The following is a 27,903-nucleotide window of genomic DNA, read 5'->3' as shown; positions in this document are numbered from 1 at the left end:
AAGCTTTGAACTTTAAAGCTGCAGATTCTGATGACAGAATTTCCAGTTGGGCCGTTTGTGGCTTCTGAACCAAACAGACGACCAGAATCATATTAAAGATAAATTAATGATTGTTTCCCATTTTTCATTAAGAGTTATCAATTTATTTTGATGTCAAAATAAATCCCATCAAATAAAGAAAAAGAAGCAGTGATTTTACTGAACACAGATTTGACTTTATTACAAAAAGATAAACAATCGTAAAATACAGTGCAGTGAAACTCCAGAGTGAGAGAGATGGTTCATTGTAGTGGCAGCCTCTGTCCAGCAGGGGGGGGGGGGGGGGGGGGGGGGGGGGGGGGGGGCTCTGGTCTGGAACCAGTCTTCAAAGCTTGATGTGCACCTGACAGACAAGAAATGACAGTGTTTACCACAACACACATTTTTCTTTGTCAGAAATCTTCTGTCAGAAAAAGCAGGGGAGGCCTCGTCCTCGTCCTCGGCACAGATCCAGTTGTACCCGTTCCTCTGACTGCCAGGTAATCCTCTGGACGGATTGTTTTAACAGACACCAAACGTGTGCGACTTTGAAATGTGATCGTCAGTTGAGCAGGAAGCAGTCACCTTTCACACTTAAGTTCAGATCAGTATCCAAGTTATCTGATCACTGTAAACGTTGGTGATTGTTGGTCACGGTTCCTCTGGTGACTCAGGAAAGAGGAAGCAGCGCGACTTCTCACTACTACGACAAACCCCTTCTCCCCCCCCAACCAACCACCACACACACACACTTGATTAATCATTGGGGGAATTTCATTTTTCCACATTGACCGATCATATCCTCTTTCTGGAGAGTGGTGGCCGTTTTAACAATTTTAACCAGTAAAAACACAATTTCTCTCCTTAGCGTTGTCTTCTACAATCGGAGCCGTGTGTGAACTCTCCTTCGCGTTGTCTGGACTGTTGTGTGTTTGTGTTGTGATCGGGAGGGGGGGGGGGGGGGGGGGGGACACGGCTCTGCCCGCTCCTCACTGTGTTTCCACAACATCTCTCAGATCTGCTGACTCATCAAAAGTGGTTTACGAGACAGTTCCCCTGGCACCGCTTTAAAAACTGAAACTATACAAGACAATCAAGACGGTTGGACTATGAACAGGAGCAAAGTCGAGTAGAAAACGGGTTTTCAGAGGTGAGTCCTTTCAAAGTAAATCGACGACAGCTTTCTGCCCAAGCTTGATTGACATCTGACTGAAAACCCAAGTGAGCAACTGAAGACTCCACATAAAGAAGCGATGGGGCCAAACGCCACGCCCGAGGAGAGAGGGAAGCAGAAACCAAGGTCCAGGAATCAGACACGGTGATGAAACACTGATCAGAGTTTTGGATGTGTGACTCTCAGAGAAGTGGAGCTGAAAAAAAAAGAAGAAAAGAAGCTTGGGGCGGCGTTCAGACCTCGCTCAGCAGAGCCCAGACGTCCGAGTCGGAGTGGACCACCAGGCGCAGCGCCGAGACGGGCCGCAGGGCCTCGTCCACCAGACCTTCAGCCACGCCGTTCCCAAACGACCCTGAAACACAGAGCAACAGTCCTGCAGCCGCCAAAAACAGAAAACACCCACATTTGAGGAACATTTCCAGATGATTGAAAACCTAAAAGTTATTCAAGACAAAACCCAAATGGCTGAGAATTCTCCACCGTTTCAATTCTTTGTTTCCTCCATCACTCAGGTTTCAGATGCGCCCGCAGCTCCTCCAGGTGGATTTTTGTGGATTCAAGTTGTTTGTCGTCAATAAAACAGTTTATCGTCTGGAGTTTCCACAATAATAAACAAACATCTATACATTCATGTGTGGCGTGTGTATTTACAAAACAATATTTACGTGCATACAGGCTGACGGGTCTACATTCACACATAACTAGGAATTTCTCAGTTGGGGGAAAGAATATTGTGTGTGTGTGTGTGTGTGTGTGTGTGTGTGTGTGTGTGTGTGTGTGTGTGTGTGTGTGTGTGTGTGTGTGTGTGTGTGTGTGTGTGTGTGTGTGTGTGTGTGTGTGTGTGTGTGTGTGTGTGTGTGTGTGTGTGATCATCACGGGAACACTCCCGGTGAGGAACTGGGACTTCCCCACGTGGTGCCAGGTCCTCAGCTGGAGGAACTGTTGTATTTTCTTGGAATTAGTGACTCATTAAGGTCGGCGCTGCTTTCAAAGTACCTCAACAAGAGCCGTTTTCCTAAAGGTCGTGTTTTCAGTGACGTCGGGCACCGTCGTGTAAAGTGACGCCCGGAACGCAACAAAACGTTTCGCGTTCTCTCTTGAAATACGTTGTGACGTAACCCCGGGCCCAAACAGTGAATGAGGAACGAGAGAAAGAACACTGTTATACAGAGAAACAGGAAGACGTCATGGCAAATGAAACGTAGGCGAAACAACTGCTGAGCAGCCTGAAACGTGTGACTTCCTCCGGTAAACAGAAGCAGAACCACAGATAAGATCTTTATGTTTGGGTTGTAGATTCCTCCATCCTGTCCGACCGTCTCCACCGTGTGGAGGGTCGGAAGGACGGCAGCGCTGAACGATCACGTTACAGCGACACGCTGACAGAACAAGGAGTGACTCCCTGTTTCGCCGTCTGAACCCGAGTCACTGCGGGTGGAGGCTGAGCACCTCCACCCAGCGCTGCAGCGCTTGGAATCGAAACACAGAGAACAGGAGGATGTCTTCAACCCTCTCTGCTCCTCATACAGGCTCAGTATCAGTATGGCAGCAGTGTGTCTCCTCTACGCAGAGCGTTGTGTCGGGAGTGGAAGGAAAGTGGTGCGGTGGCCACTCTTTGTGACTCTGCCGTCGGTTGGTGGACTTTCCTCACGTTTCACCACCAGAGGAGCCGCAGGTCTGGACAACACTTTTAGGACAAAACATTTCCTTGCTGCCTGAATCGTCCCACGATGAGCGTCGCGATAAAGACGCCACTCGGGTTATCAAACGACTCCATTTCACTCACTCACCGATAATGACGAAGCCATTGTCCCTTTCTCCGTGGTGGGAGGACGCCTGGTCTTTTGCTGATGCCTGAAAGAAGGAAAGAGATGACAGATCGGCCCGGCGGCGTGGAGAAACATGTGTGTGGATGTCCCATGTTGACTTTATGCCGACAGTGTTTGCTCAGGTGATCGTCTCATCCCATGGGTCCTTCCTTCAACGACATGCAAAGTCCTCCCACTTCAAACAACAGAGCATGAGGACGTTCAGACATGAGTGTCAGGCTCTTGTCCTGTTGGCGTCATTGTCCCCCCCCCCCTGTTGCCGTCATTGTCCCCCCCCCCTGTTGCCGTCATTGTCCCCCCCCTGTTGGCGTCATTGTCCCCCCCCCACCAAGACAAACCGAAAACAGAAAACCAAAGTAGGAAGAAGTTCATCACATTTAGCTCATTTAAACTAAAGTCCTGAATTATCACACAAGTCTTGGATTGGTTGATGCATTTTTACACCAGAGGAGAGCAGTTTAAAAACAATTATTCATTTGCAAACACTCCATTTACAGAACGATTTCAAGTGAAAACCAAAAACTTTCATAGCATCAAACGTCAAACGATGTGTCTGGGGCTTGTGCAACAGTGATATACGGTACCCGTGTTGGGTTTGGCTCTGGGCCCACTTCGCCCACAGCTAAATCAAATATAGTGTCAAATATACTTAACATCTTGTGTTTTTGTGTCAAATATACTTTGAAATCCAAACCTTCAAATCAATAATGTTGAAAACAAATGAGTGGTGGACGAGTTGTCCGTTCACCGTTTCTGTCGTCAAGGGAGACTTTAACACTAGATCAAAGTCTCGCAAAACTAAAGTCGTATGAAATCAGATCCTTCTAAACTTTTTCTACAAACTGAAATGATAAAAAAAAAAAATTCAGAATAAAAGAGGCAGATTATTGGCGTAAGAAGTGATGATTCAAGATTTTGCTGAACACAGCTACCAGCTGACGCTCAACATGAAGCCAATACACACCAACACACCCACCCACCAACGCACCCACACACACACCCACACACACACCAACACACCCACCAACACACACACAGCAGGTCTTTATTCTGCTGTGTTTACTTCTCGGCCTCCCCGCTATCCAAGTCCAGATAAGAGTTTACGTTTCCATGGAAACTATCAGCTCCCGTCACCCACATTACAGTGATGCACTTGTGTTTTTTTTTTATGAATGAGGCCAAAGGTCAAAGGTCGCCAACATGAGACACTCCAGCCTGTGTGCTCCACGCCTTCATCTCCCCGAGACACGGACACCTGAAACACACACAGCTTACTCACGCTGCCCGGCAGGACTTCCACGGTCGTGTTGTAGAATTTATCCCCGCTGGTCTCGATATTTCCACTGCGGAACAGAAACCTGCAGCAAGAGACCAGAGTGAGGAGAAAGTTAAGAAAATAAGAGTCCACACCAACAAGAGAGGATCTCTGATCATCCAAAACTTGGAAATATAAAAACCAACAGAGCAACTTTTTTCATGTAGATAAGTACTCAAGTAGTCAAACACATTTCAGTTCAGGGGTCAAACGAGTGCCATAATAACCCTTATTGTTGTACTTTTTGGGAAATATAACCCTGAAAGTCCTCTCCTGCAAACAAGTTTTCAATAAAACTCTCTACACTGAAACAACAAACCGGAAAATAATCAACAAAGACTTTTCAGATTGACCTAAAGCAAACTCACAAGACCTTCTCTGAACTGAACGGAACCTGAAAAATACAAAAAGCTTTTCTTTACTGAAACTCTAATGCACCTTACAAAGAATTTCACACTCTTGACAGTTCTCAAATACAAAAACATTCGTGAAGAAAAAAAATTGACCGAAGCTTAAAATATGAACCTTCAACCACATACAAAATAAAATAAAAAACCTTTAAATACATATTAGTTCTCTCCAATTCCAAAGCAAACTCCAAAATCTACTACAAAACTCTTTTAATCTTTAAAATGGAGTTCTCCACTCGGACTCAGGAGACGAAACGAAACATTAACATCAACAAACATTGAACTCATGGACCTAAACCAACATAGAAAAGCCTTAAATAAATAAAAAATAACCTTAAAAAACCAACAGTTTGACAATAAAAGGCTTCGCTACACTTCAAATCTTCAAATCATTTTATAGAAATAAAGTATCTGCAGAATCCAGCACAGCCCATCAACATGTTCAGTTACATTTAGCATTAGAACGTCAGTTATAATCCTACAGTTATAATCCTACAGTTATAATCCCACAGTTATAATCCTACAGTTATAATCCTACAGTTATAATCCTACAGTTATAATCCTACAGTTATAATCCTACAGTTATAATCCTACAGTTATAATCCCAAGACTAAATATTAACCTATAACAGCCATAGAATGTTTGTTTGTTCTCTAAACTGAAATGTCAACCATTCAGGATCAGCTGACACACACACACGCACGCACGCACGCACGCACGCACGCACGCACGCACGCACGCACACACACACGCACCGTCTCAATAAATAACTACACACACCTCAAACAATCCACTTCACACACGACACTGATCCAGACTGTGTGTGTGTGTTTTAGTGGTCATAATACCTGAATTAATTCAGGGGCCACACAGAAGTAAGTAAAATGTATTTATAATAATAGTAATGATATTTTATAGAATTTATTAATTATTAATAACCATAGAGCATCGTTCACAGATCAAAGTGCTTTACCTCATCAGTACAAAGAAGATAAATATAGCAATTAATTCAGTAAAAGTATATGCAGTAATAGGAAGATACAGAGCGGCAGAACATCCAAAAGATCCAATAAAAATAAAATCAAGCTGCTTCAGGTCAAACAAAGTCTGAATAAAAATGTTTTCAACTGCCTGATCAAAGTTTGACAGGAGTCGACCGATCTCAGCTGAAGAGGAAGAGCTCGACTCCTCATCCTCGCTGCGAGAGCTTGAAAAGGGTTTGAACTTGGTTTGTGATAGTGCCAGTAGCTCCTGCAGGCCAGACCTGAGAGCTTGTTTGGAGGCGTGAAGGAGGCCGGCAAAATAAAAAGGTGTTTGAGCACGCATGGCCTCAAAAGTTAAAATACTGGTGTTTTAAAATGAAAAAGAAAAGCGATGAGGAGAAGTGGAGAGCGGATAGGACAGGGCTGAGGTGGGATCTGGGGATATAGGATATATGGGAATGAATCATCAGCATACAGACGATACGACATCCTAGGAGAACGGCGGATTATCTGACCAAGAGGCAACAAATGAAGTGAGAACAGTATTGGACCCAGGACAGGACCCTGTGGGACACCACAAGACAGAACCTGAGACACCCACCAACTGCTTCAGCCTGTCAGAGGCAGAGCTCAGGAAGTACCAATAATGAGCATTTCCCTTCATCTGCCTTTTTGCTATGTACATATACAGCTCAGTGGACCAGACCGGTAAGATACCACAGTAATCTTTTAAAATACTCCCAGTAAGTACAGATACTTAATAAAAAAAGTACATTTTCTTTTTCAAACTGTTCACACATATTTTCTCCACAAAAGATTGGAATTTGCTTTATTTTAGCTCCAAATCAGCTGAAGAACATGAAATCCCTCCGGGCCTGTGGCGAGAAAAACTCAAGCTGGTTTTCATGCAAATGACTTTGTTTGGTCTGCTGCTCACAGGAAAACAAACAGAAGCAGGAGGGACATTTATTGAACGCTTTCACATTTTGCAGAGACGAGGTCTCACACCTCTGACAGTCCAACATTTGAGTGTGACGCAGACAGACGCTGTGCCCGTTAAGAGTGCAACGAGTAGAAGTGTGTGTGTGTGTGACTGACCCGGTGGCGTGTACAGGTTGGGTGAAGTTGATTAGAATGTGGTCGCCCTGGACGGGCGTCAGCGCCCAGAAGAAGTCGTCGCCCTTGTAGAGCCTCTCCAGGCTGTGCTGCTGGTAATGCTTCATGCTGCTGCTGAGCGCCGCCGGCGGGTTGGTGTGGGGCGTGTGCAGGGTCTGCTTCCCAAAGTCTTTATCCTGTGTCCACACACACACACACACACACACACACACACACACACACACACACACACACACACACACACACACACACACACACACACACACACACACACACACACACACACACACACACACACACACACACACACACACACACACACACACACACACACACACACACACACACACACACACACACACACACACACACACACACACACACACACACACACACACACAGTCTTTAACCAGGGAATTAAAGAATCTTCACCACTTTACTGACCACATAAAGATTAATAAATACATTTTTAAAAAGATTTGATCTATTTCAAAAATACAAACTTTAAACACAGTTCAAAGTGTTTTCAGGTTATTAGCCGTCTTTGTTTTTTTAAATTGACAGTATGAGAAGCCGATCTGTGTGTTTATTAATGATTAAGGTGCAGCGTTCACACTGACAGCCTTTAATTGCTTAAGTTTTTAAAACAATATTTCAGTTTCTGTACGTTTTTACTTCCACGTAAATCAGTACTTTTACCATCATGTCTGCACTATTTCTTCAGATACTCTTGAGACCTTGTGCTTGTGGAGTTTTTCTGGATTATTGAGGTTAATTATAATCATGGTGAACCCAGAGAGAGTGTGAACCAAACAGTTGACGAGGCGATAGCGACTCTGGACAGTTTGCAGTACACATGTTCCAGTTATTAGTCAGGAGTGTGATCACGGGTACTGATACAAGCTGATGAGGACATGAGTGGAACCGGTTCTGGCAGCAGCGACAATATGATCCTGTGTTCTTGGTGAAACACTAAAGAAACACTAAAGAAAAACGTCTCCTGATGAAAGACATCAGGAGACGTAGGGAAGCGCTGGACAAGTTTAAAGTCAATCCAGGGAGAATCCCTCTCAATAGCTGTGATGCCGTGGATCATCGGTTATCTGATTAACAGTGCAGCATGTACATTTGATTGGATCTGATTGAGATTATGATGGGATTAGAGGAGGTGGAGTAACCCTGTTTATGATCTGATCAGAGTCGTCAGGTTTATATTGACTAAAGGACACAGAGCATAACATGCTGCAGTCAATTTGCACACAATCACCGCAATCAAACACAAATATGACAAGTGCATGAAGTCAAAGCTCACGGAGCTGTAGTTGGTTCCTGTTCCTTGGATGTACCTTTTCTGCCGAGGCTTCATTGTTTTCATTTTGCACTTTTTGTTTGCACTCAGCAATGGCATATTTATTTTTCATTCTTGGGTAAAGCGATAGTTTCTTTTCTGAGATTGCCGACTACGATCTGTTGTCCTCTGAGCCGCCGATCACACAAGCCGGTAACTCTTAGAAACGTGTCTTCTGGTCATGTGGCTTTGGGTCTGCCAGAGGTCTTCCTGTCACAGTTTCAGTCTGAGCCTGTCTTGATGGCAAACGAAACTCGACTCACTGACACCTTTACTTTCTCCGACTTCCTCTGCAGGAAAGACCTACACTTTAAAGCATGAGAACGTGTGCCTCTCTTCCTTTGTTAGTCGCCTTTTTATAGCAGCACAACACTTTCTGCAGTACAGGACAGCTTGATGTTGACGAGGGTCTGGTACCACAGTTCCTTTTTTTGGAAGGAATCCAGAAAAGTTGAACACCCGTAGAAATGAGTAACTTTCAAGACTTGATCCGCCTCCATTGCAGCAGAACAGCTTTAAGCTGCCAACACAGCTTTTGTCCCCTGAAAGAGTTTTGAAATGTACATTATTTTTCAGTCTGTTGTAGGGCTGGGCGATATATGGCCTTTTATCAATATCTGGATATTCTCAGGCCAAATCACGATACATATCTCAATATTATGCCTTCGCCTGAAATCCACACTTTTGGTGCATCAATCACACTAGTATGAGGATTCTATGTCTACACTGCTTGTTCACGCTACATTAATTTATGCTAATATTTAACTTCGATGTAATCGGGACAAATCACAACAAAGTGAGTCTTGCCAAAACAGTATTTATTAGACGGCACAATCGTGAAATTGTCTTTTTCCCCCTTCCTTCTCTCACGCTGAATAAACAACACAGGTCCAGTTTCTCTAAATGTTTGCGACCAGGGAGATTACGTCTTGGGTCAAGTGTGTCGATGAGTTTTCTGAACCTGGACTTTTCAACCACACTAACTGGGACCAAGTCTTCTGCTATGTGGCGGCTTACTGCCGACGTTATCTCCTTATGTTTGGACTATTTTGGTCGATCTGGAAAGGGAAGACGCCAGAGTCAATTGCGTCAGCGCCAGTTGCTTGGGGTTCTGCGTTGTTGTGGAACCGGCAGGACATGTTGACGCGCGGCATTTCAGACACTTCATTTTCTATTGGTCGGATTTTTAAATGGTGATATAAAAATGTCGTGCTGCTTCCTGTTGCGTTGTTTGTTAAACATCTTCCTTCTTGAATCCAAACTACCAATATACGATGGATCCTGTGAGCTTCTTCTTCTGTGTCTGTTAGCGCAGTCATTCTCAAAGTGTGGTACGCGTACCACTAGTGGTACTCGGGGCTCCCTCTAGTGGTACGCCAAAGGATCACTGAAATAAATATAAATTTCCACCGGAAAGAACCAGGTGCTAGTTCGGAGCCTGGGCCAGAAATAGCACCGCTTAGCAACGCTGGCCCCACTTTGTTGCTGGGCCAAAGAGGAGCCAGACTGGAGCCCGACGCGTCATCAGCTGGGGGCGGAGTTATCTCTGGAGGTATCACTACCTACAAGGTGGAAGCGAGCTATACCGGCTTTCTGAAAGCTAAAGCGAACACGGAGCCCGGAGTGGTTATAGAGAAAAAAATTAAAATACGCGTGGGAACGATATAATAGGTCGCTTCCTGAAGTTAATAATACGAGGGAACGGGATTATTTAATTCGCGTTTGCGGAGCCGCGGCTCTCGAGAGCTCTGCAGAGCTCCTCCTGTCAGTCAGCTACGTCGGATATAATTTAGAAGCAGTTTTCCATTGTAGTTTATTTTTCACACTTTTCATGGTGACATTATTTTAACTAACGTCACGTCCAGGTCTTGTTTGGCGTTCTGACCGCCGGCTGAGGAGCCGCAGCCGCTGCGCCATGCAGTATGAGGCTGCTCCGCTCCGAGAAGCTCCGATAATATTTTCTAACCACAGAACTTCTTTATAATAAATACTTTTGGTTCATCAGCAACTAAAAAACAAACTACATACCACTGTAAATGAAAGCTTGGATTTTATAGACATAAAATGAGCCTTTTAACGGCGCTTCATGTGAAAGAACTTTAATCAGTGTGTTTACGGATTGTTGCCAATGCAAACAGTTTTAGAGCTTCGTTCTATCACTGTAAACCTCCATTCTTCTCCAATGTTGAAGCATTTGATTCAGACACACCCAGAAATAAAGTGAAAGTACCAGAAATTCACAGTGTAATGCCCAAATGTTGAAAAATAAGCCCCAAGCTCATACACGTTATTATTATTATTTTCCCTCTATGTCCACTCCGGGGCTCCGGACTAAAACAAGACAGACGTAAAAAAAACACCAATAGAGAGACGAATGTTTTCTGGCTCTTTGGTGCATCTGAGGTTCAGGCCAAACTAGATGGAGCGACCCGGACTAAACCGATGAATACAGTCGGTCTCCTGGTACCTGGATGAGCGCTGTCAGCGCCAAATTGGTGAAATCAGTGAAGTATCACGTTTTGGAGTGACACAATGCCCTGGCTCTCACTTGGCTCCGTTAACGGTGGAAAAAGAACCGGTTCTTTGGTGGTGCTCATTTAAGAACTGGCCCTGGCACCGGCTCTGAACTAGAACCTGGTGTGTGTGTGTGTGTGTGTGTGTGTTTCTGTTTCTGTTTCAGAAAGCAGCCATACAACAGTGTGGGAAGTTCAGGCAGCCTGTTTTGATTTTTTTTTTTTAATCAAGTACAGTACATTCTTTTTAACATTTAAGTACAGTACAGTTTTTTTTAATCTTTAAGAACTGTTTTTTGTTCATTTGTTTTTCATTTATTTAAGTACAATATTTATTTAACTTTTCTGTGCAATATATTTTAATTGAATCATTACTTAAGTACAGTCTTTTATTTTCCTATATCTAAGCGTAGTGTTACCAATCTAACTGTGTAAAATGTTAGCTGACAATATTAAACATACTTCTTTAGGAGTAAAACCTCGGCCTTGTTTTTGATGAATGCTTCGGCTTACTAGGCTACTGTATAGTGTTGGTCATTATGGTGGTACTGGTGGAAGTATTTTCTGGGTGGTACTTGGTGTAAAAAGTTTGAGAACCACTGTGCTAGCGCATTCCGCTACCTGCTAGCACTCTGCTAAGCTAAGTGTATGACGTAGCTCTCGTGAGAGCGCGGGATGTCTGCAGGGGCGCTCGTTTTGTCTCAGAGATTTACCTTTGTACAATTTCATGGGTCCAGGAGGCTTAAACAGGGTATTGTAAAACTTCTGACCGGTCGCGTCTGAAGTTCTTTGAAAACAGATGAAAGTTTGCAACAGTGGCTTTCATGAGAAGCTAACAGGGTGTGGAGCTAATAAACTAAACTGATCTTCACTACTTTCTGGTGAAGCTGGATGTGGGAATCGTAGCAGAGAGGATTTCTAAAGGCCTCGTCATAAAGGTTCTCACCTTGAGGTGCTGCACCTTCCCGGGCAGGGAGGAGTGGAGGCCAACATGCTGGAAGAGCGAAGGTTTGAACCTCCGCTTCATCGACTCCTTCTGCTTCGCACAGTCTTTCTGGAAAAAATCCAAGTTTATTAGGACATTGGATTCAGAACATCTGCTTTATTACCACGTTTACAGATCTCAAGCAGTTACTGCTGGAAAACAGGAATCTGATGAAGCAAATTCAACGAAAACTTTGTGTAAAAAATATTGTCTGGTGTTTGAGGTTCGCGGCGCGTCGTCAAAGTTTGTCAGTCTAATTTAAACAATAAATCAAACAGTGTGGCTGCTGCCTGTGTCTCGTCACTAAGGCCCAGTTTACACCACAACGATTTCAACTGAAATGAGAAAAAAACAGCTGTGTTTTGGGTGTTTGTTTACACAACAACGGTGCTCAGAGCCACCAAAAATAAAAATGTCATGACTCCCAGTCCATCTTCTCCTGGGACAGTCACTGTAATAACAATTCGACTTGGTCGCCAACTCCTGGCCCAACACGCTCACTATTTTGTTTTCAGTGTTCCTGCCATTTGTGTAAATAGACGTCGTTTTCAAAACGTAAACGTGAAACTTTTCTGAAACAAAAACAAAGAATGATGTTTTCACTTGAAACGCTGTGGTGTAAACGGAGCGCAGCTCCTCTGGTTGCAGATCTTGTTGCCACTGGGCTCACGTCTCGGTGTCGTTGTGTTTGTAAGTTCTGTCCTCAGCTCATCCCGTGTTGTCCTCTCCCAGCCCTCCTGTCTGGTGTAGTCTATTTTCAGATCATGGTTTGGGTTTTAGACTTTTGTGTTTGAAACCTGTTCATGTCCGACTGCCTTCTTGCCTCATCGTGATGCAGCATTTGTGCCTCGGAGTCTGGACACGACTGATGACTCATTGTTTTTGAATAAAAGACACAAAGGTACAATAATAATCTCTTTCCACAGAAATCCAAGCTCAATATCTGTGAGTGACAACAGAAAACAGAGGGTGTTTCTACGTCTCTCCTTCCACTCCTGACTTACTGCGTCTTTCTCTGGGTTACAGACTTTGACCCACAGGATGTGATCCAGGAGCCAGTCGATGGGCTTGTCTCTGTGGAACATGAGGAAGAACTCTGCGATCATAGGAAGGTCGCGTGTGCGAAACATCTTGCCTGGAAAGCCACACAGAGCGAGGTTGTTATCTGGGTTACAGAGACACACGCGGCTTCATGAGGGTGTTTACTGCGTCATGTGCACACCGATAAACCCGAGCAGGGAGAACTCCAGGAAGAGCCACCGGTTGGACTCCTCCTGGCTCACGTAAGTCTTCATGCTGCTGTAGTAGTTGGCCTTGGCCAGGACGTCGTCTTCCAACTGGAAGACAGGCATAAAACAGGGAATCAAATCACCTTGCATCGTCTGCCCACGTTTCAAACAATAAAGAGCTCACATGGACGACGCGAATGCCAATAAATTGTCTGAGACAATGAGGAAGATACGAGAAATCAAGACGCCACATTCATGATAACTCACGGGACAAGACGTGTGGAAATGTTTTAGCAGCCACTGAATAGCAGAACCAAATGAGATGTGTCAAAAACGTTTTGTAATCTGTATTTAAAGTATTTCAATATATTCTTAAGCTTTAAATCATAGCATTTTACAGTCAGTTACACTACATATATGGAGCATTCTGTGACTTTAAAACACCTCAGATGAAAATTAACCCTTCAAATACCATTTAAACCTGTAACATACGACAGACTATTTAACACAAAGATTAAATTGACAGATAATGGATAAAAATAGGTCAAAAGTACTTAGGGCACAGAATAAATATCACGTATATAACAATAAAACTCTATATACAAGGATATGATATATATATTTTATTGGGTATTTATTGGAATTGTGTTACCTCAGGAGATTTCAATACTTTAATAACCCTCTGTGTCATTCAGACATTTGATTTTCACACATATTGCCAATTAAAGCTCACAGGCTTTAAATAGGACACATTTCTCATTGGATTCATGTAAATGATGTTAGAGAGTACCACACTACTATACTATAAATTGTAATATTGGCACAAAATCTCCCTGAATGTCCTTCCCTGAAAGCATTCAGATATATGTACACACATATATATATATATATATGCTCTAGATTTGTGTGTCAGATCAAATCTAAATTTAGTGGTATATCAGGAGAGTCATTATTGATTGATGATGGCGAAATTCCATGTTATTTTAGTGCCTGTCCACATGAGAACACACCGTTTTTGGCCGATCATCCACACTGCGTGGCGTTGCAGACTATTCCCCCCCCCCCCCCCCCCCCGAGTGTGTAGAAATTATGACTTTCCAGCTCGGCTTTGAGGTGTAGATGGGCAAGACACACGTCTGCGGAAAACGATGAGGTCATGCTTCCCCCGCTCGCGTGTACAGGGCCTCAGCGGGCTTGAACTTTGTGAGTGACGTATTGTATATGACTGACAATGTTTATTCACACAGACGTTAAAAGGTTAATGGGGTCAAAGGTTAAGCAGCGTCTGAGGCTTCCTGGTCAAATCTCATGTCAGAGGAACTGATAGCGGCACGTTGGAAAAAGAAGCTGCCAGAAGCTGTAGCAGGCCGGGCCCTGATAGACAACAGGCTGATATTATTAGCCGACATCGGACACCTGCCTGAACATAATAGGTCCCTTTGTCCTGAGCGTAGAGCATCAGGAAACTGAAGTCCAGATTCTGCTTTGTTCGCCACCTGGAAACAAAAGAAATGCGCCAGAAGTTTGTTCTGATGGAATCGATTAGCACAGCAGACGGGGGATCCACCAGCAAACACATCACGTCTCTTAAACATCCAAAGTGTTGGAACATTAGAAGTGACGAAGCACTGAGATGACGTGAAGGTGGGTGGGATTCGTACTTCACTCTCTCCTTGGAGTCACCGAAGGTCTCCCTGATGGAGGAGAAGTTGGGGTAGTAATACTGGGGGGGGGAGACCACCTCCAGCAGTCCAGACTGCGCCTCCTGGGGAAAACTGTAGAAGAAGAGGAGCAGGTTATTAAAAAACACAAAAGACAATCACAGACACATTACATACATATTATATGCTCCTCTGCTCATGTAGAACTTTATTCTTTCTATGCTGGATGAGTAGAGCGAGTCCGTTGTTTGTACCTGGAATGGCGTGACGTGTGGGGTTTTCTGACGAGAGTACGTAATACTTTTTGGGAGGCCAAATATCAATATAGGAAAAATGCTAAATAAAGTTGATCCAAAGAAAAGGATGAGAACAAGAGAGAGAATGTTGTCATTTTTTTTTTTTCCCCTTGTCCTGTTCGGCAGCTTGGGCAAACAATATTATGTGATTGAGACCGCTACATCTACAATGTTAGATGTTTTAAAGTATTTCATACTCTTAATCACTTAAGATTAAAATGCTTAATCACTTGCTTTAATTATTTCTTCTATTTCTTTGTAAGGCTCTAATGTTTGTCTTTGTAATGTTTAATGTTTTTCTTTGTAAGGCTCTAATGTTTGTCTTTGTAATGTTTAATGTTTTTCTTTGTAAGGCTCTAATGTTTGTCTTTGTAAAGCACTGTCAATAGCCTCGTGTCTGAATGGTGCTTCATAAATTTTTTGCCTCGCCTATTAGGGCCCGTTTACACAACGGTTTGAACTGAAAACCGTTGTTGTGTACGCAAAAACAACTGTGCCCAGTCACTGAAAATGCAACCTTTTGAAAATGGCTTCTCAGGTGGAACTTTTCAAAAAAAAACTGTCTCTGTGGAAGAACGCGACTTCTCTGAAATGCGGCAACTGTGATTGTGCAGCACGGCAACGAGTATCCGTAATAACAATGGAACCTGGTCGTCTGTCCTACGAATGTCCGTGTACTCCCATTGTTAATGTTCAGGATTGTTCTCTGCGTATATGTGTGTGGTTTCGTTACAAAAGCAAACAACAGCGACAACTTGTGGTCTGTCATGCTCACTACATTGTTTTCAGTTTTTCTGCCATTGTCTCTCGCTCAATGAAAAAAAAAAGAAAAGTTCTGGTTTTCCTTGCTGTATGCAAAGGTTCAAATCTGCTCGGTAACACAGTTATCTGCACAGTCACAGCCTTCCCAGCTCTGACATTCATGGCACGAATAAAACACGTGAGGCACAAAGCAGGTGGTGCTTCAGATGAGCCCGGACACGTTAAGACCGTTTTCCTTCACTTCATAACAACTGAAAGAGATGTAATCTTGACAGGGAAACTCATGTTTGGACACGTTGTCAAGTTTTAAGGTCGTTAGCAGGGTGGGAAAAGCCTCAATCACTCACTGGGGAAAGAGAGTTTTCCAACTGAGTCCAAGAAAGGTGTTTGTGTAGTTCCACTCCGTTTGACTCCTGCTCATTTTCATATTTTACTGATTAATAAGCTGCACAGAGAGTCAGCACCATGAAGTGAATGTGAAAGGTATGACACATAAAAAGCCATATATACACATATATAAATCCACAAAAGCCACAAGAAATAAAATAGAAAAAACTTTACATAAAATAAAGAATATTCAAAAATCCATAAAAGCCAAAAATACACAAAAAACACAAAATCCAAAATAACTACAAACCAGCAAAAAAACAAACAATACAAAAGTTAAAGATAAAATTTAAAAAATCCACAGAAACGCTACAAAATCACAAGAAATAAAAGTAACAGAACAAAATTCTAAAAATGTCACAAAAACCCCAAAGGGCTGCAAAAATATCTCAAGAAGTCTACGTGACATGGCAAGTGAGAACGTATCGTTTTTAGGTTTTCATTTCAGAAAAGTTTCACGTTTACCTGGCAGCATTTTAAAAACACTAATAATATACTATAAACATTAACAATAGGAGTACACAGACATTCGTCTGGACAGACGACCAAGTTGGATTGTTATTTCAGTGACTGTCAACTATAAAACCACCAAGTCCCAGGAGAAGATGGACTGGGAGTCATGACACTCTGGAGGAAAACATTGTTCTGATTGTCCATAGACTGAGCATGTGCAGAAGAACTACTCACTCCGGCCGTGGTGCACACGGCCAGTCGAAGCGTCTGAGAAAAGCTGCATTTTCCCCGTTACCACAGAGGCAGTGTTTCCCCACTTGAGGAGCCGTTTTCAAAAAGTTGCTTTGTCAGCCACTGTTGTCATGTAAACAGGCGTCCAAAACACAACGACAGCTGATTGTTTTCACTTGAAAACATTGTGGTGTAAACGAGGCCTCGGGTAGTTTCTATGAAAAACTTTTTCATGATAAGATGGTACGAAGTAGATTATGAGCGGTTCCTTCGGAATGAAAACTTGAGGCTTTCTGTTACGTGACAAAGAAATGAAGCTGTGGAGAAAGACTTTGCTGAGAACTCGGGGATTGGTTAACTGGAAGGAGAAGCAGCTCCTCAGGACATCAGAGCTCTTGGGAACTAGAATTACCTGCTCACAGACAGGAAACATGAATATCTGACCTATTTAATAGAAGCAGTCGGAGTCACGCAGAGCCACTGACCCTAAAGTATCACCTGAGGTCCACACCGTGGCATTAACGGTTCTCCAGGAGCAGGACGAACCACACCGGGTCAATCTGATCTCTCAGTTAGACAAAAGGACGGCCTGGAAATCCCAAAACTGTCTTATTCTTCTGGAAATTCCAACACTCTCTGCATTGTTTTCTGATGAATCACTCAGTTTCTGTCTGACAGAGATTAGGTACTTCACCACAAAGCTTTGACGGATACATTTTAAAGATTCCGTTGAATTACATTGAAGAGCAACTCTTTCTTGAATGAAAAGAAAAGCACAACTTCAGACTTATTAGGATAAAGAGTGTAGAATGAAATCAGGAAGTAGCAGGTGCAACGCTTGTGCTTTCTGTCTGGAGGATCGGTGTGTGTGTGTGTGTGTGTGTGTGTGTGTGTAAAGGTCATATATACACTGAATATAAACACACCAGCTCTTCATTGTTTGCATGGTCTTTGTTGTTGGTCATGTGCAGCAGTTTTAAACCTTTTCATCCGAGAGCACGGCCTCCTGTTTTGTGTGTTTTTATAAACTAGACGGTACAAACAGTGCCCCGAGGGTATCAATACCTCACCGTCGCAGTGATGCAGACGTTATTATTTCATAGGAAGAGATTCAAACAGTGTTCAGATGTGACAGAGGAGGTTCGGAGCCAGGAGTGTGGTTTCCTCTGAAAGACCACAATGACTCCATTCGTGTTTCGTTTCTATAGAAACCGGCTTTGTTAAAGGTTGCAAAGTTATGTGATCACATGTGACACGAACCTGCTGCGACAAACTGATTTAAACCTGACAGGTCCGTGTGTAGGCTCCGAGGTCAGAAAGAAAGCGGTGGAAACATGAGAAAACCGCAGCGACGTAAGAGTGAAAGCCCCTGCCGGAGGCGGCGGACAGCCACTCACTTCTTCCTGATGGAGTCGGTGACGCTGCCCACGTAGTCCGCGTCCGTCTGCATGACAAGAGACACAGTTTCTCAACAGGAGCTGGTGGACGTGTTACCAACAACAAACCAGACGCTGTACGAGGTGCATCTTGCTTGACGAGTTTTTTTTTTTTTTTTTTTTTAAATACATGAACAGAGAACAGGTCGCCAGCTCACGGTCTGCGTTAAGGTGTGTTTACACATAAGTCAAGTCAGGAATGGCAGGAATCACACTTTCGACAGGAATGATATGATTCAGGGCAGAGGCGTCACGCGCCGTCACGGACAGTCGTAGTCATCCGTTACAAGTGATAGCATGAAACGGTGGCGGACCATCACAAGTCATTACGCACGGTCACCATTATTGCTCTGCGGTGATACGCTCTAATGTGGCGGCGCGCTGCTGTCCGCCATTGCGCATCGTCAGTTTCTCTCACCACTCTGTCAGGAGCGTGGCGAATCGGGAGGATTTGGTTTATACAGTGGCGGGTTTTGCTATGAGCGATGTGGGCAGCCGCCCAGGGCTCAATCTGTGAGTTTCCTTTTCTTCCTCCCTCCTCTCCTCGCTCATGTGGAGTTATTGTCGATTTCTCAGTTTGAGTGTCTTGAAATGACTGTGATGTATTTGGCGCTATAGAAGAAAACATCGAATTGAAGTAAAAGTCTTTGTCTGGTTGCGGTCATCGGAGTTCATAATGTTCAAAAGGAGCTTCGAGGTCAGGTGACTCTGCTGGAGAGCGTCTGGTCATTTGCATGGGCGTGTGGACGCACGGTGCAGCAGTGGTTAGCGCTCTCGCCTCACAGCGAGACGGTCATGGGTTCAAATGCAGCACCAGGGCCTTTCTGTGTGTGTGTGTGTGTGTGTGTGTGTGTGTGTGTGTGTGTGTGTGTGTGTGTGTGTGTGTGTGTGTGTGTGTGTGTGTGTGTGTGTGTGTGTGTGTGTGTGTGTGTGTGTGTGTGTGTGTGTGTGTGTTTCCTCTGGTCACTCCATCCCCTCCCCCCGCCCCCCCGAACGCTGCGCAATGAGGAAATTTCCCCAAGGGGATTAATAAAGTACGATTCTTCTTCTGCTGACGCATTTATTGCTGCACAGTGTGTGTCAGTCACCTCTGCCACGAACACGATGATGAGCAGATCTCTGCGTTGTGGAGCAGTCAGACCGTACAGCAGAGAGCTGAGGGTGTTCACCAGGTAGCTCTGCTTCGCCCGCTTCACTGTGGGGATTCCCAGCACTATGGACACTGAGGACGGACAGACAGACAGACAGACAGACGCACAGACGCACACACACACACACACACACACTCCTTGGTAACAGTATCAGCATAGAACAGAAGCTCAGAGGCCGCAACTGGCCCGCACAGGAAGTGATTAGCATAGATGCTACCATCGTTAAGAGGAGGACCGTCTGTCCTGTGATTGGCCCTCGGGCCACACGTTGCTGTACTCGCACCGGTGGAGCCACGTTCACGCTCCCTCTGAAAGGAGGTGTGTTCAGGACAAAGCAGGTCAGACGGACTTTGGCTTTGTCTTCTGATAAATATGTGTGGTTGGTAAAGCTTACAGTACGAGCTGCTTCAGGCCACTCTGGAACACTTTGGGATTATTCTTTTAACCCTCCAGCACAGTCTCCATATCGGAGTCCGGTTCTGCTGGTTCCTCGTCATAGTTGACTAATTGTTTGCTCATGCTGTATCATTATTTACTTTGTAAACATCTGATGAATGTTATGTTGTACCTGTAACAGTCCAAATAAACATAACCTCACTGAATAAAGAATGCGACATGATCCGGAGGAACCTCTGGCACACACACCGTCAGTCAGGATCGGAGATGTTCTTATCCTGTCACAGTCGGTTCAAATACAACAATAATGTCATTCTGCACTCAGATGTGTCTCCCTGTGTCAACATTTTCTTTATCGATGAATCTGCCCAGACGACAGTTAAAGGGAAGAGGACATTGTGATTGAATCAGGTTTTCTTTTAAATAAACCTGTGGTAGAAATCGGAATAGAGGAGCCTTAGACTATGACCTGTATTTTGTACACATTAAAATACATCGTCAAGATTGCCGTTTTATCCGCCTTCAAAGCAGGAGAGGGCTTTGAAAGTGGAGCTGAGGGTGTTTGTCCATACCTCCACGGCGTTCCTGTCCCAGCATCACGTTGGGCAGCAGGCTGTCCGGGTGCTCCCGGAGGTGTGGCATGTACAGGTAAATGTTGGACTGGGCGAAGGTTTGCTGCTTTTCTGCACAGAGGAAAACAGTTCAATGTAGCAGACATGAGTGTTTTACCCCAATACGTGAAACAAATATGAAACCGAAGCCCACTGACGGAGGCTGAAGAGGATCCTCGGGTATGGAGCTAAATCCAGACATCAAATCATTCAGACAGCATCAAATATCATAATATTTAGACGTAACCGAGGCTGCAGGACGGTAAACATATGAACATGTTTGAGTATCACAATATAATTTTGATGAATAAACATTTAGTCCATAACGTCAACCTCTTCTATCTTTGGCATTTTTAATTCCATATAAATCAGTTTTTTATTTACACTGAACCAATTCTAACCCGACACAGCTGGTCCTTGTTGGTTTAATTATCTTATTTTATGATCACACGTGCATCTGTAGTTGTTCCTTTGGTTCTTTACAGTATTTCTTCCCTTGTATTTTTTACAGTTTGAGCTTCTGACTTCCAGTTTGTTGGCACCACTTTCTGTGAACTATTTAACGCAGCAGCGCTCCATCTGATTGGTCAAATATCACAGCCATTTTAATTCTTGGTGACAAACGTCCAACAAGGATCTGCAAACGATCCTCAGAGTTTCTGGTCCATATTGACACAATAACTTCACACAGTCGCTGCAGGTTTGTGGTCTGAACATCCATGATGTGAATTTCCTGTTCCTCCATGTCCCAAAGGAGCTCAGTTGGACTGAGATCTGATACTGTGGAGGTCTTTGGAGTCCAGAGAACAGGTCAAGTTCCAGAACCAGTTTAAAATGGTGGGATCTTAGTTAGCTGGACGTCTCCATCTGAAGATGGTCCACTGTGGTGCTAAAGAGATAAAGTCAGGTAGACTGTGGAGTCTCAACCTGATCAGGTAAGAAGAAGAACGACTCCTTCAGCAGCAGCTGGACTCTAGATACCAGGCAGGACGGATCAAAGGTCTCATGGTGTTTAAACCAAATCCTGAACATGGAAGCAGACCTGCTCTGGTCCAGTTCTGGTGGTCTCCTCAGACCGTCTCTGGTCCAGTTCTGGTGGTCTAATCAGACCGGCTCTGGTCCAGTTCTGGTGGTCTCCTCAGACCTGCTCTGGTAGTTCTTCGCAGAATGTCTCTGGTCCAGTTCTGGTGGTCTCCTCAGACCGTCTCTGGTCCAGTTCTGGTGGTCCAGTTCGTCTTGTAGCCTCAGTTTCCTGCAGGCAGACCCGGTGTGGTCTTCATCAGCGGTCGGAGGAGTTCTCAGATGCTCCTCAGCTGACCGCAGGTTCTTTCACTTCCTGTTGTCCTCCCATCATCTCCAACCAGCCTGTCCACTGACGTCTGAGCCGGAGAGCTTCTGTTTCTCAACCATGAAGGTTCAAAGATCAGCTTTCATCATGGTGCTCACGTCCAAACACACCGAGCTGCTGACATGATTCAGCTTTCATGTAACTCCTCCATTTTTATTATGCTGTACACTGAAGTTCATTATGAACAATTAGATGGGAGTTTCCCACTAATGTTTGTTTGCATCCAGTCTCGCGCACAAAAACCCGCCCCAAGTAATGGAAGTAAATTCCTGACCGAAGTGCAATTAAAACGTGTGCTGTGTGCGAGGCATGACTAATCGAACAAGAAGAGAAGGAATTAATCTGTGTGGACAAAAGCAGCTGTCAGTGGAGAATGAAGCTGATCAACTAACCACGTGAACCTCCTCAACTTCAAAAGGTTCCCGGTTCCTCTACGGAATAACAACTTATCTGGAACGCTGCTGCTGCTGCTCCTGTGCTCCACGGCTGCAGCAGCTCCTTGTTCTGCACATGCTCAGTAGAGACTTTTTGCGTACATTTTTTGTGGCTTTTCTTTTCGTGTGTCTGTATGGATTCTTTTTCTTTTTGTGGATTTACTGGGTTTTGTACCAACCACTGTGTAGCCCAACACGCCAACTACATCGTTTTCAGTGTTTCCATGGAAATGGACACCGTTTTCAATACACTGCCGTGGAAATGCACATTTTCTGAGACAAAAGCAGAAAAACTTTGAGTTGTGACTTGAAACGGGAGTCGTACCGTCTTTGAAACATTGAAATCTGCACTTTTAAGTGAGGTTAATACACTTTATGGAGTTAATTCCCTGTGACTGTTCAGGTAAAGCTAATCACACACCTCTAAATAAATCTGGGATGGCAAATATTTAATGTCTTTGTTTCAACACAGGAGCTGTTTGATCGTCCTCGGTTGTGACTGCATGTGTTTGTTTTACAATAAATCAATCAGAGCTCCGTGGAGCGTCGGTGTGTGCAGACTTTAGGAAACCACAAACACTGTGCAGGCCCACGAACCAGGAAGGTGGCCGGCTGGACGAGGATCAACAGATAATCAATACGGACATTTAAACAGTTCATATTGGAGGAGACCATCACTGTAATAGTGTAACCATGGAGAGGAAGTCTGAAGGTGATCTGATGGGAACTCCAGGGGAGACATAATTCCAAACGTGCCTGAGGAGACGACGGACTCCAGCTTGGGGTGCGAGCTATTGGAGGAGGAGGAGGAGGAGGAGTTCTTCATCTGTTCCAGGATGCTGCTGAGGTCCCGGTTGACCTGGACCCCCAGCTCCTCAGCCACCAGCAGGCGCTTTTGCAGAGTCTGCAGGTCTGAGCCTCCCTGAGGACCTGGACACATAAGGGGGGGGGGTTATTAACTGTGACACGGTGGTGTGCTCTCAGATGCTCTTAAGCGTTAAGCTGCCAGATCCTCCCCCTGATGTTTCCCGTCAGTTACTTCATGACCTTTGAAAGCAGCTTCAGTCGCCCATCACCTTTACATTTATTTATCTTGACATGACAGCTGGAGGACTCCACCACAACGTGTCGGTCATATCTGATGTGACTCACCCGTCGCTTGTAGCCAAACCTGCTCCAGTCTTCGCTCGCTGGAGTGAGCATTAGCATTAGCTTGGATCATTAGCAGTGCTGAACGCACTCACCCCCCGCCATCCTCACACTTTTATATCGTCTCTACGCGGAGGAAGTCCTTTAAAGTCATCAGACATCTATTCAGAGCAGCGGAAGAGAAGCTCTCCATTAACTCAGATACACACTTCCTTTATTTTGAAAGCTAAAGTCAGATCCCCTTTTACTGTACGAGGCCCTGTACCTGTTACACTTATTTAGAAACATGGCTTTTTTTTTATATTTATTTTCAATCATAACTTTAAGTTTCCTTGCATGCAAGTTAACATTACGCCTCCTCTCAGTGGATTATGTGTTTTATTAAACTTTCTAAACATGTTTCTTTTCCACAAGTTTCAGTACTTTCAACACACTAAACCTGAACATATTTCAGAGTGAAAAGAATCAAACTTTCGTCATTCCCAAATCAGCCACCATTTGATCTCAATTTGATCTACCACACCGCACTCAGAAGAAATAAGTGGAAAATATGTTTTAGTCTTATTTTATATACATTTAGACTTCTGGGTTGTTACCTGATCCACTGTCACACTGGTAAACTTTTACTTTCAGGAAACATCTCAGGGCCACAACAGCCCATGCAAACAAACACAAATGTGAAGATTTTCATGTCGACTCACCTGAGTGAGTGTGTGTGTGTGTGTGTGTGTGTGTGTGTGTGTGTGTGTGTGTGTGTGTGTGTGTGTGTGTGTGTGTGTGTGTGTGTGTGTGTGTGTGTGTGAGGAAGCCAACATTCGCAGGAAGTGCGTTAAAACAATCAAACTGCTGAAGACTCTCGACCTCTTCACAGATTTTATCTTCACAGTTTCCGCCGCGAACGAAACTACTGAGAAATCAAACGACTCAGATACTTAGAAGGTGGTAAAGTTCAACCTGCAGCTACTTCAACAGTCTATTTTCCTTTCTGGAGTCACGAACCTTAAAAAAAAAAATAAAACCAGGACAAGTCTTTTAATTGTTAAGAAATGTGAACAAAAAGGTCAGAAACGGTTTGATATTCCTCTCACGGCGTTAACAGACTTTGTGAGATTTCTGTTCTTTTTCCATTTTTTACACAAATTCTAAAGTGATCCAAACATGGGTCAGAGAATTAATGACATGTCATTCTTTAAGAAAGACATGAACTAAATCAACCTCTAGTTTTCTTTAACAAACAAACTAACGGGTTTAACTTTGACAGATCTCCAGACGTTCGTCACATTTCAAGATAAAGTTAAGGATGATTAAGACTTGCCCGTCACTAAAAGGCTTTAAAGAGACCTGAAATACAAAATTCAGGAACTTTCATCAAAGTATTTCAATGGGATCACGGGTTGATAAAGTGCTTTAACCTGGCGAGATATCCAGAGATTACTTTATGTGTAAGGAATAAAAGAATTCTACATTACATTTATACTTTTAATTTCTAATCATTCTCATCGGCTTTATTTCGATCCTGATTGGTTTACGATGTGAACATTTCACGTCTCATCGGGTCATTTTCTCTTTATTCCGACTTCATGGAAACTCGGAAAAATCTAAATGAACATTTTCGACCTTTAAATCTCAATATCTAGTTTAAATGTGGACCTTTTCATTGAGTCTCAGCAGTCCACATCATTTCCACCAACATATTAAGGTGAATTCAGTCTGCACCTCGACAGTCTAATTTCAATCAAAGCATTTCAACTTTGATCTCGATATTTAAGTTGATTGGTTTTTATTTAACACTTAAGATGAACTGAAGCTTTTTTTTCTTCTTCTTGATGAGGTTCAATATAAATCTACCAAAAAACCAACAAACACTTGTGTTCCAATGGGCCGTTTGCCACGGTATTAAACACCGGGCATTCCAGGTGTTGGTAGGTGGAAGTGAGGAAGTGTTGAGGCCTACTGTCCCACTGTCCTACTGTCCCACTGTCCTACTGTCCCACTGTCACACTGTCGAGCAGATTTGAAAACAGATTGTAGGAAACCTTCTCAGTTTGCTGCTCATCCAATAATCAGCAGTCAGGTTTGGAGTCACTGATCAATAATTCAGCTGGACACCTTCTGACGGACTCGCCTGAAATCCACCGCAACACTAATTACATGCAGCCGCTGGGGAAGACTGCCAGAGGAGCAGCGTCAAGTTACCCCCAAGTTATCCACAAGCTACCCCCAAGCTACCCCTCACAGTCACATTTACCCCCAAGTAACCCAGAAGTTTCCCTCAAGTTACCCTTCACAGTCACATTTGCCTCAAAGTTACCCAGAAGTTACCCCCAAGTTACCACTTCTTTAGACCTCAGTCAGTTACCCCTCACGGTCACAGTTACCCCTCACAGTGAGTTACCCGCTACAGTAACAGTTACCCCTCACGGTCAGTTACCCCACACAACTGACCCCTCACGGTCAGTTGCCCCTCACAGTAACAGTTACCCCTCACGGTCAGTTGCCCCTCACAGTAACAGCTTCCTCTTACGGGTGTAAATTCCCACAGGTCGAATACTTTCTTCTCCTTCACGAGTGCGGAAACCATTCTAAGAAGTAAAAGCAGGTGCACGCGCCGCTCACCTCCATCCGCGGGCAGTGAAGTGATCCAGGTGAGCGACAGGAAGCAGCCGAGAGCCAGCAGCAATATTCCGCACCTGATGGGGTGCAGCCTCATCTCATGTCCGCGCACAGTGCCGCACAGTACAGGCGGACGCGCCCGGAGCGAGAGGACTGCAGGTGTCCGTGCGCGCGGTGCGCGGCTCAGGTGAGTCGGACCGCACGGGGACGCTCATTGGCTGCCGGCGGCTGTAACATAAGAAACAAAACAAAACAACAACCATAAAAGGAAAAGAGAGCGTGATCTTTCATTCTCTCGTAGACCACAGGTGAGGCAACGTGAAGCAGGGGGATGGCGACACCTGCTGGTGGAGGAGGGAAAAGCAGCTGCTGCTTTGTTAAATATAGGAAATAGTAAAAAGTTAATTAAATCCAAATTTATTTTCGGGCTCAGTTTGGATTCTCTCTTCTTTGATAACCCTACACTTGGGATTATGTACCAGACCGACGTTCTTTTTTAAAAAAAAAGTTTGAGACTGTATAAATTGTATTTTATTTAATTTTTTTTTAAATGAAGCAAATTAAAAAGAATTCAAATCAAACCAGCCATATAAAACGTAAAATGTACAATGACCGTTCAGAAGTTAGATTTATATGTAGTAGTGTGCAGAATTTATTTCGTCTGGGGATGTAGCTCAGTGGTAGAGCGCATGCTTTGCATGTATGAGGCCCCGGGTTCAATCCCCGGCATCTCCACCTTTTTTTCCCCCACTGATTATATTCGCGCTCCCCGGACTGACACAATTTGTTTTGTGCTGAATTTTCAGAGATAAGCGTTTTAAACCAATATATACACACATTAAAAGGTTTTAACTTATTCATGTTTAACGACGTACGGCAGCGTAGTTGAAGCCTCATGTTGATTTCCGGTCAAATCTGTGACACACACACACACACACACACACACACACACACACACACACACACACACCCACACCCACACCCACACACACACTTTCTCTCTCGCTCTCTTTCTCTCATCAGGTAGACCATTGAACATGTAATATTATTTTTTATAGTTGTTCTTTCATGTAATAAGACATTGATCTTGATTTTGTGAAATTAGCAAGTGTGTATATAAATACAAAAATATGTCGTCACAAATGATGGACACACTCGCGGGTAACTTTGACTCAATGAAATTATTCAAGAAATTAGGTGTAAAAAAACAAACAAACTGGAAATCAAGAAGCTCTCATCAAAACAGAGAAGATAGAAGTTCAAAATTGTAATGTTCACAAGATGATACGTGTATGAGAACATTTATTACAGCAAGTATTGATGATTTATGTACTATCACACTATTTATGTTGCGTATTACTGGACTGGCAACACAAAATAGTTTTTTTTATGAAAAGAAGACAACAGGATCATTAAAGACAGAGCTAAACTCCTTTCATGTCACGTGATGTAGATTATTCTAAATATTTAACATCCTCAATGAATAAAAAGTGATGGAAAAATCCATGAATTAACCAGATCTTTAAACCTGGACCTGTGTTTATTCTAATGATCTGGACTCTTTAAAAAGAGTCAGACTTTAAGCTTAACTTTAAAATACACCCGATTTTATTTTATGATGTTTTTTTTAGATATAACGAAGAATCTGTCAACTCCACCTGGATATATTAAGAAACTCAGAATCTTTCCATCTTCACAGACATTTGTAATCATTCCAAAAACAGACCTGGACCCATTAAAACTACTATTATATAATATTAATTATAACTATTTATTCTAGAATCATTTAACTCAATCCAGATTATGATAACCTCAACTGTTTTGCCAGAAGCTTCATGCGGGTAGATTTCTCAAAGGGTTTAGTAAAAACAGTTTCAGAAAGGTTGGGTTTCAGGGTTAAAGACGTAAACAGCTTCTCAACAATTTCACATGATTCCTGTTGGTCCAAAAACGTTGTGTTCAATGTTTATTATCCCTTTTCCCTGATTTTCTTTCATTTGTTTATTGGATCATAGGAGCTACATTCAGAATCTGCTGTGTCTGTGTGAGCGGGAT

General features: G+C 43.6%; 1 protein-coding gene across 3 annotated transcripts; it reads right to left on the bottom strand.

Moving 5' to 3' along the window:
* Positions 1–197: 197 nt before the first annotated feature.
* On the bottom strand, positions 198–26,173 carry LOC308110959 (alpha-1,3-mannosyl-glycoprotein 4-beta-N-acetylglucosaminyltransferase B). 3 transcript variants are annotated; one of them, XM_080465593.1, is made up of 15 exons: positions 25,852–26,173; positions 22,843–23,016; positions 20,266–20,376; positions 19,235–19,368; positions 18,108–18,154; positions 14,582–14,695; positions 14,341–14,416; positions 12,914–13,028; positions 12,696–12,826; positions 11,653–11,760; positions 6,828–7,021; positions 4,301–4,379; positions 2,983–3,046; positions 1,432–1,544; positions 198–382 (listed from the first exon to the last, which is right to left on the bottom strand). In XM_080465593.1, the coding sequence occupies exons 1-15, from the start codon at positions 25,943–25,945 to the stop codon at positions 365–367; spliced, it is 1,572 nt and encodes a 523-aa protein (XP_080321719.1). In that variant the 5' UTR covers positions 25,946–26,173; the 3' UTR covers positions 198–364. The 3 variants fall into 3 exon arrangements, with proteins under 3 accessions (XP_080321719.1, XP_080321720.1, XP_080321721.1); XM_080465594.1 differs by lacking the exon at positions 25,852–26,173 and adding an exon at positions 23,239–23,387; XM_080465595.1 differs by lacking the exon at positions 25,852–26,173 and having other exon boundaries at positions 20,266–20,371; positions 22,839–22,940.
* Between the last annotated feature and the right edge of the window lie 1,730 nt (positions 26,174–27,903).

The sequence above is a fragment of the Lipophrys pholis genome, assembly GCF_963383615.2.
Source record: "Lipophrys pholis genome assembly, chromosome: 6".
Lineage (NCBI taxonomy): Eukaryota > Metazoa > Chordata > Actinopteri > Blenniiformes > Blenniidae > Lipophrys > Lipophrys pholis.
This window is presented reverse-complemented; position numbering and strand designations above follow the sequence as displayed.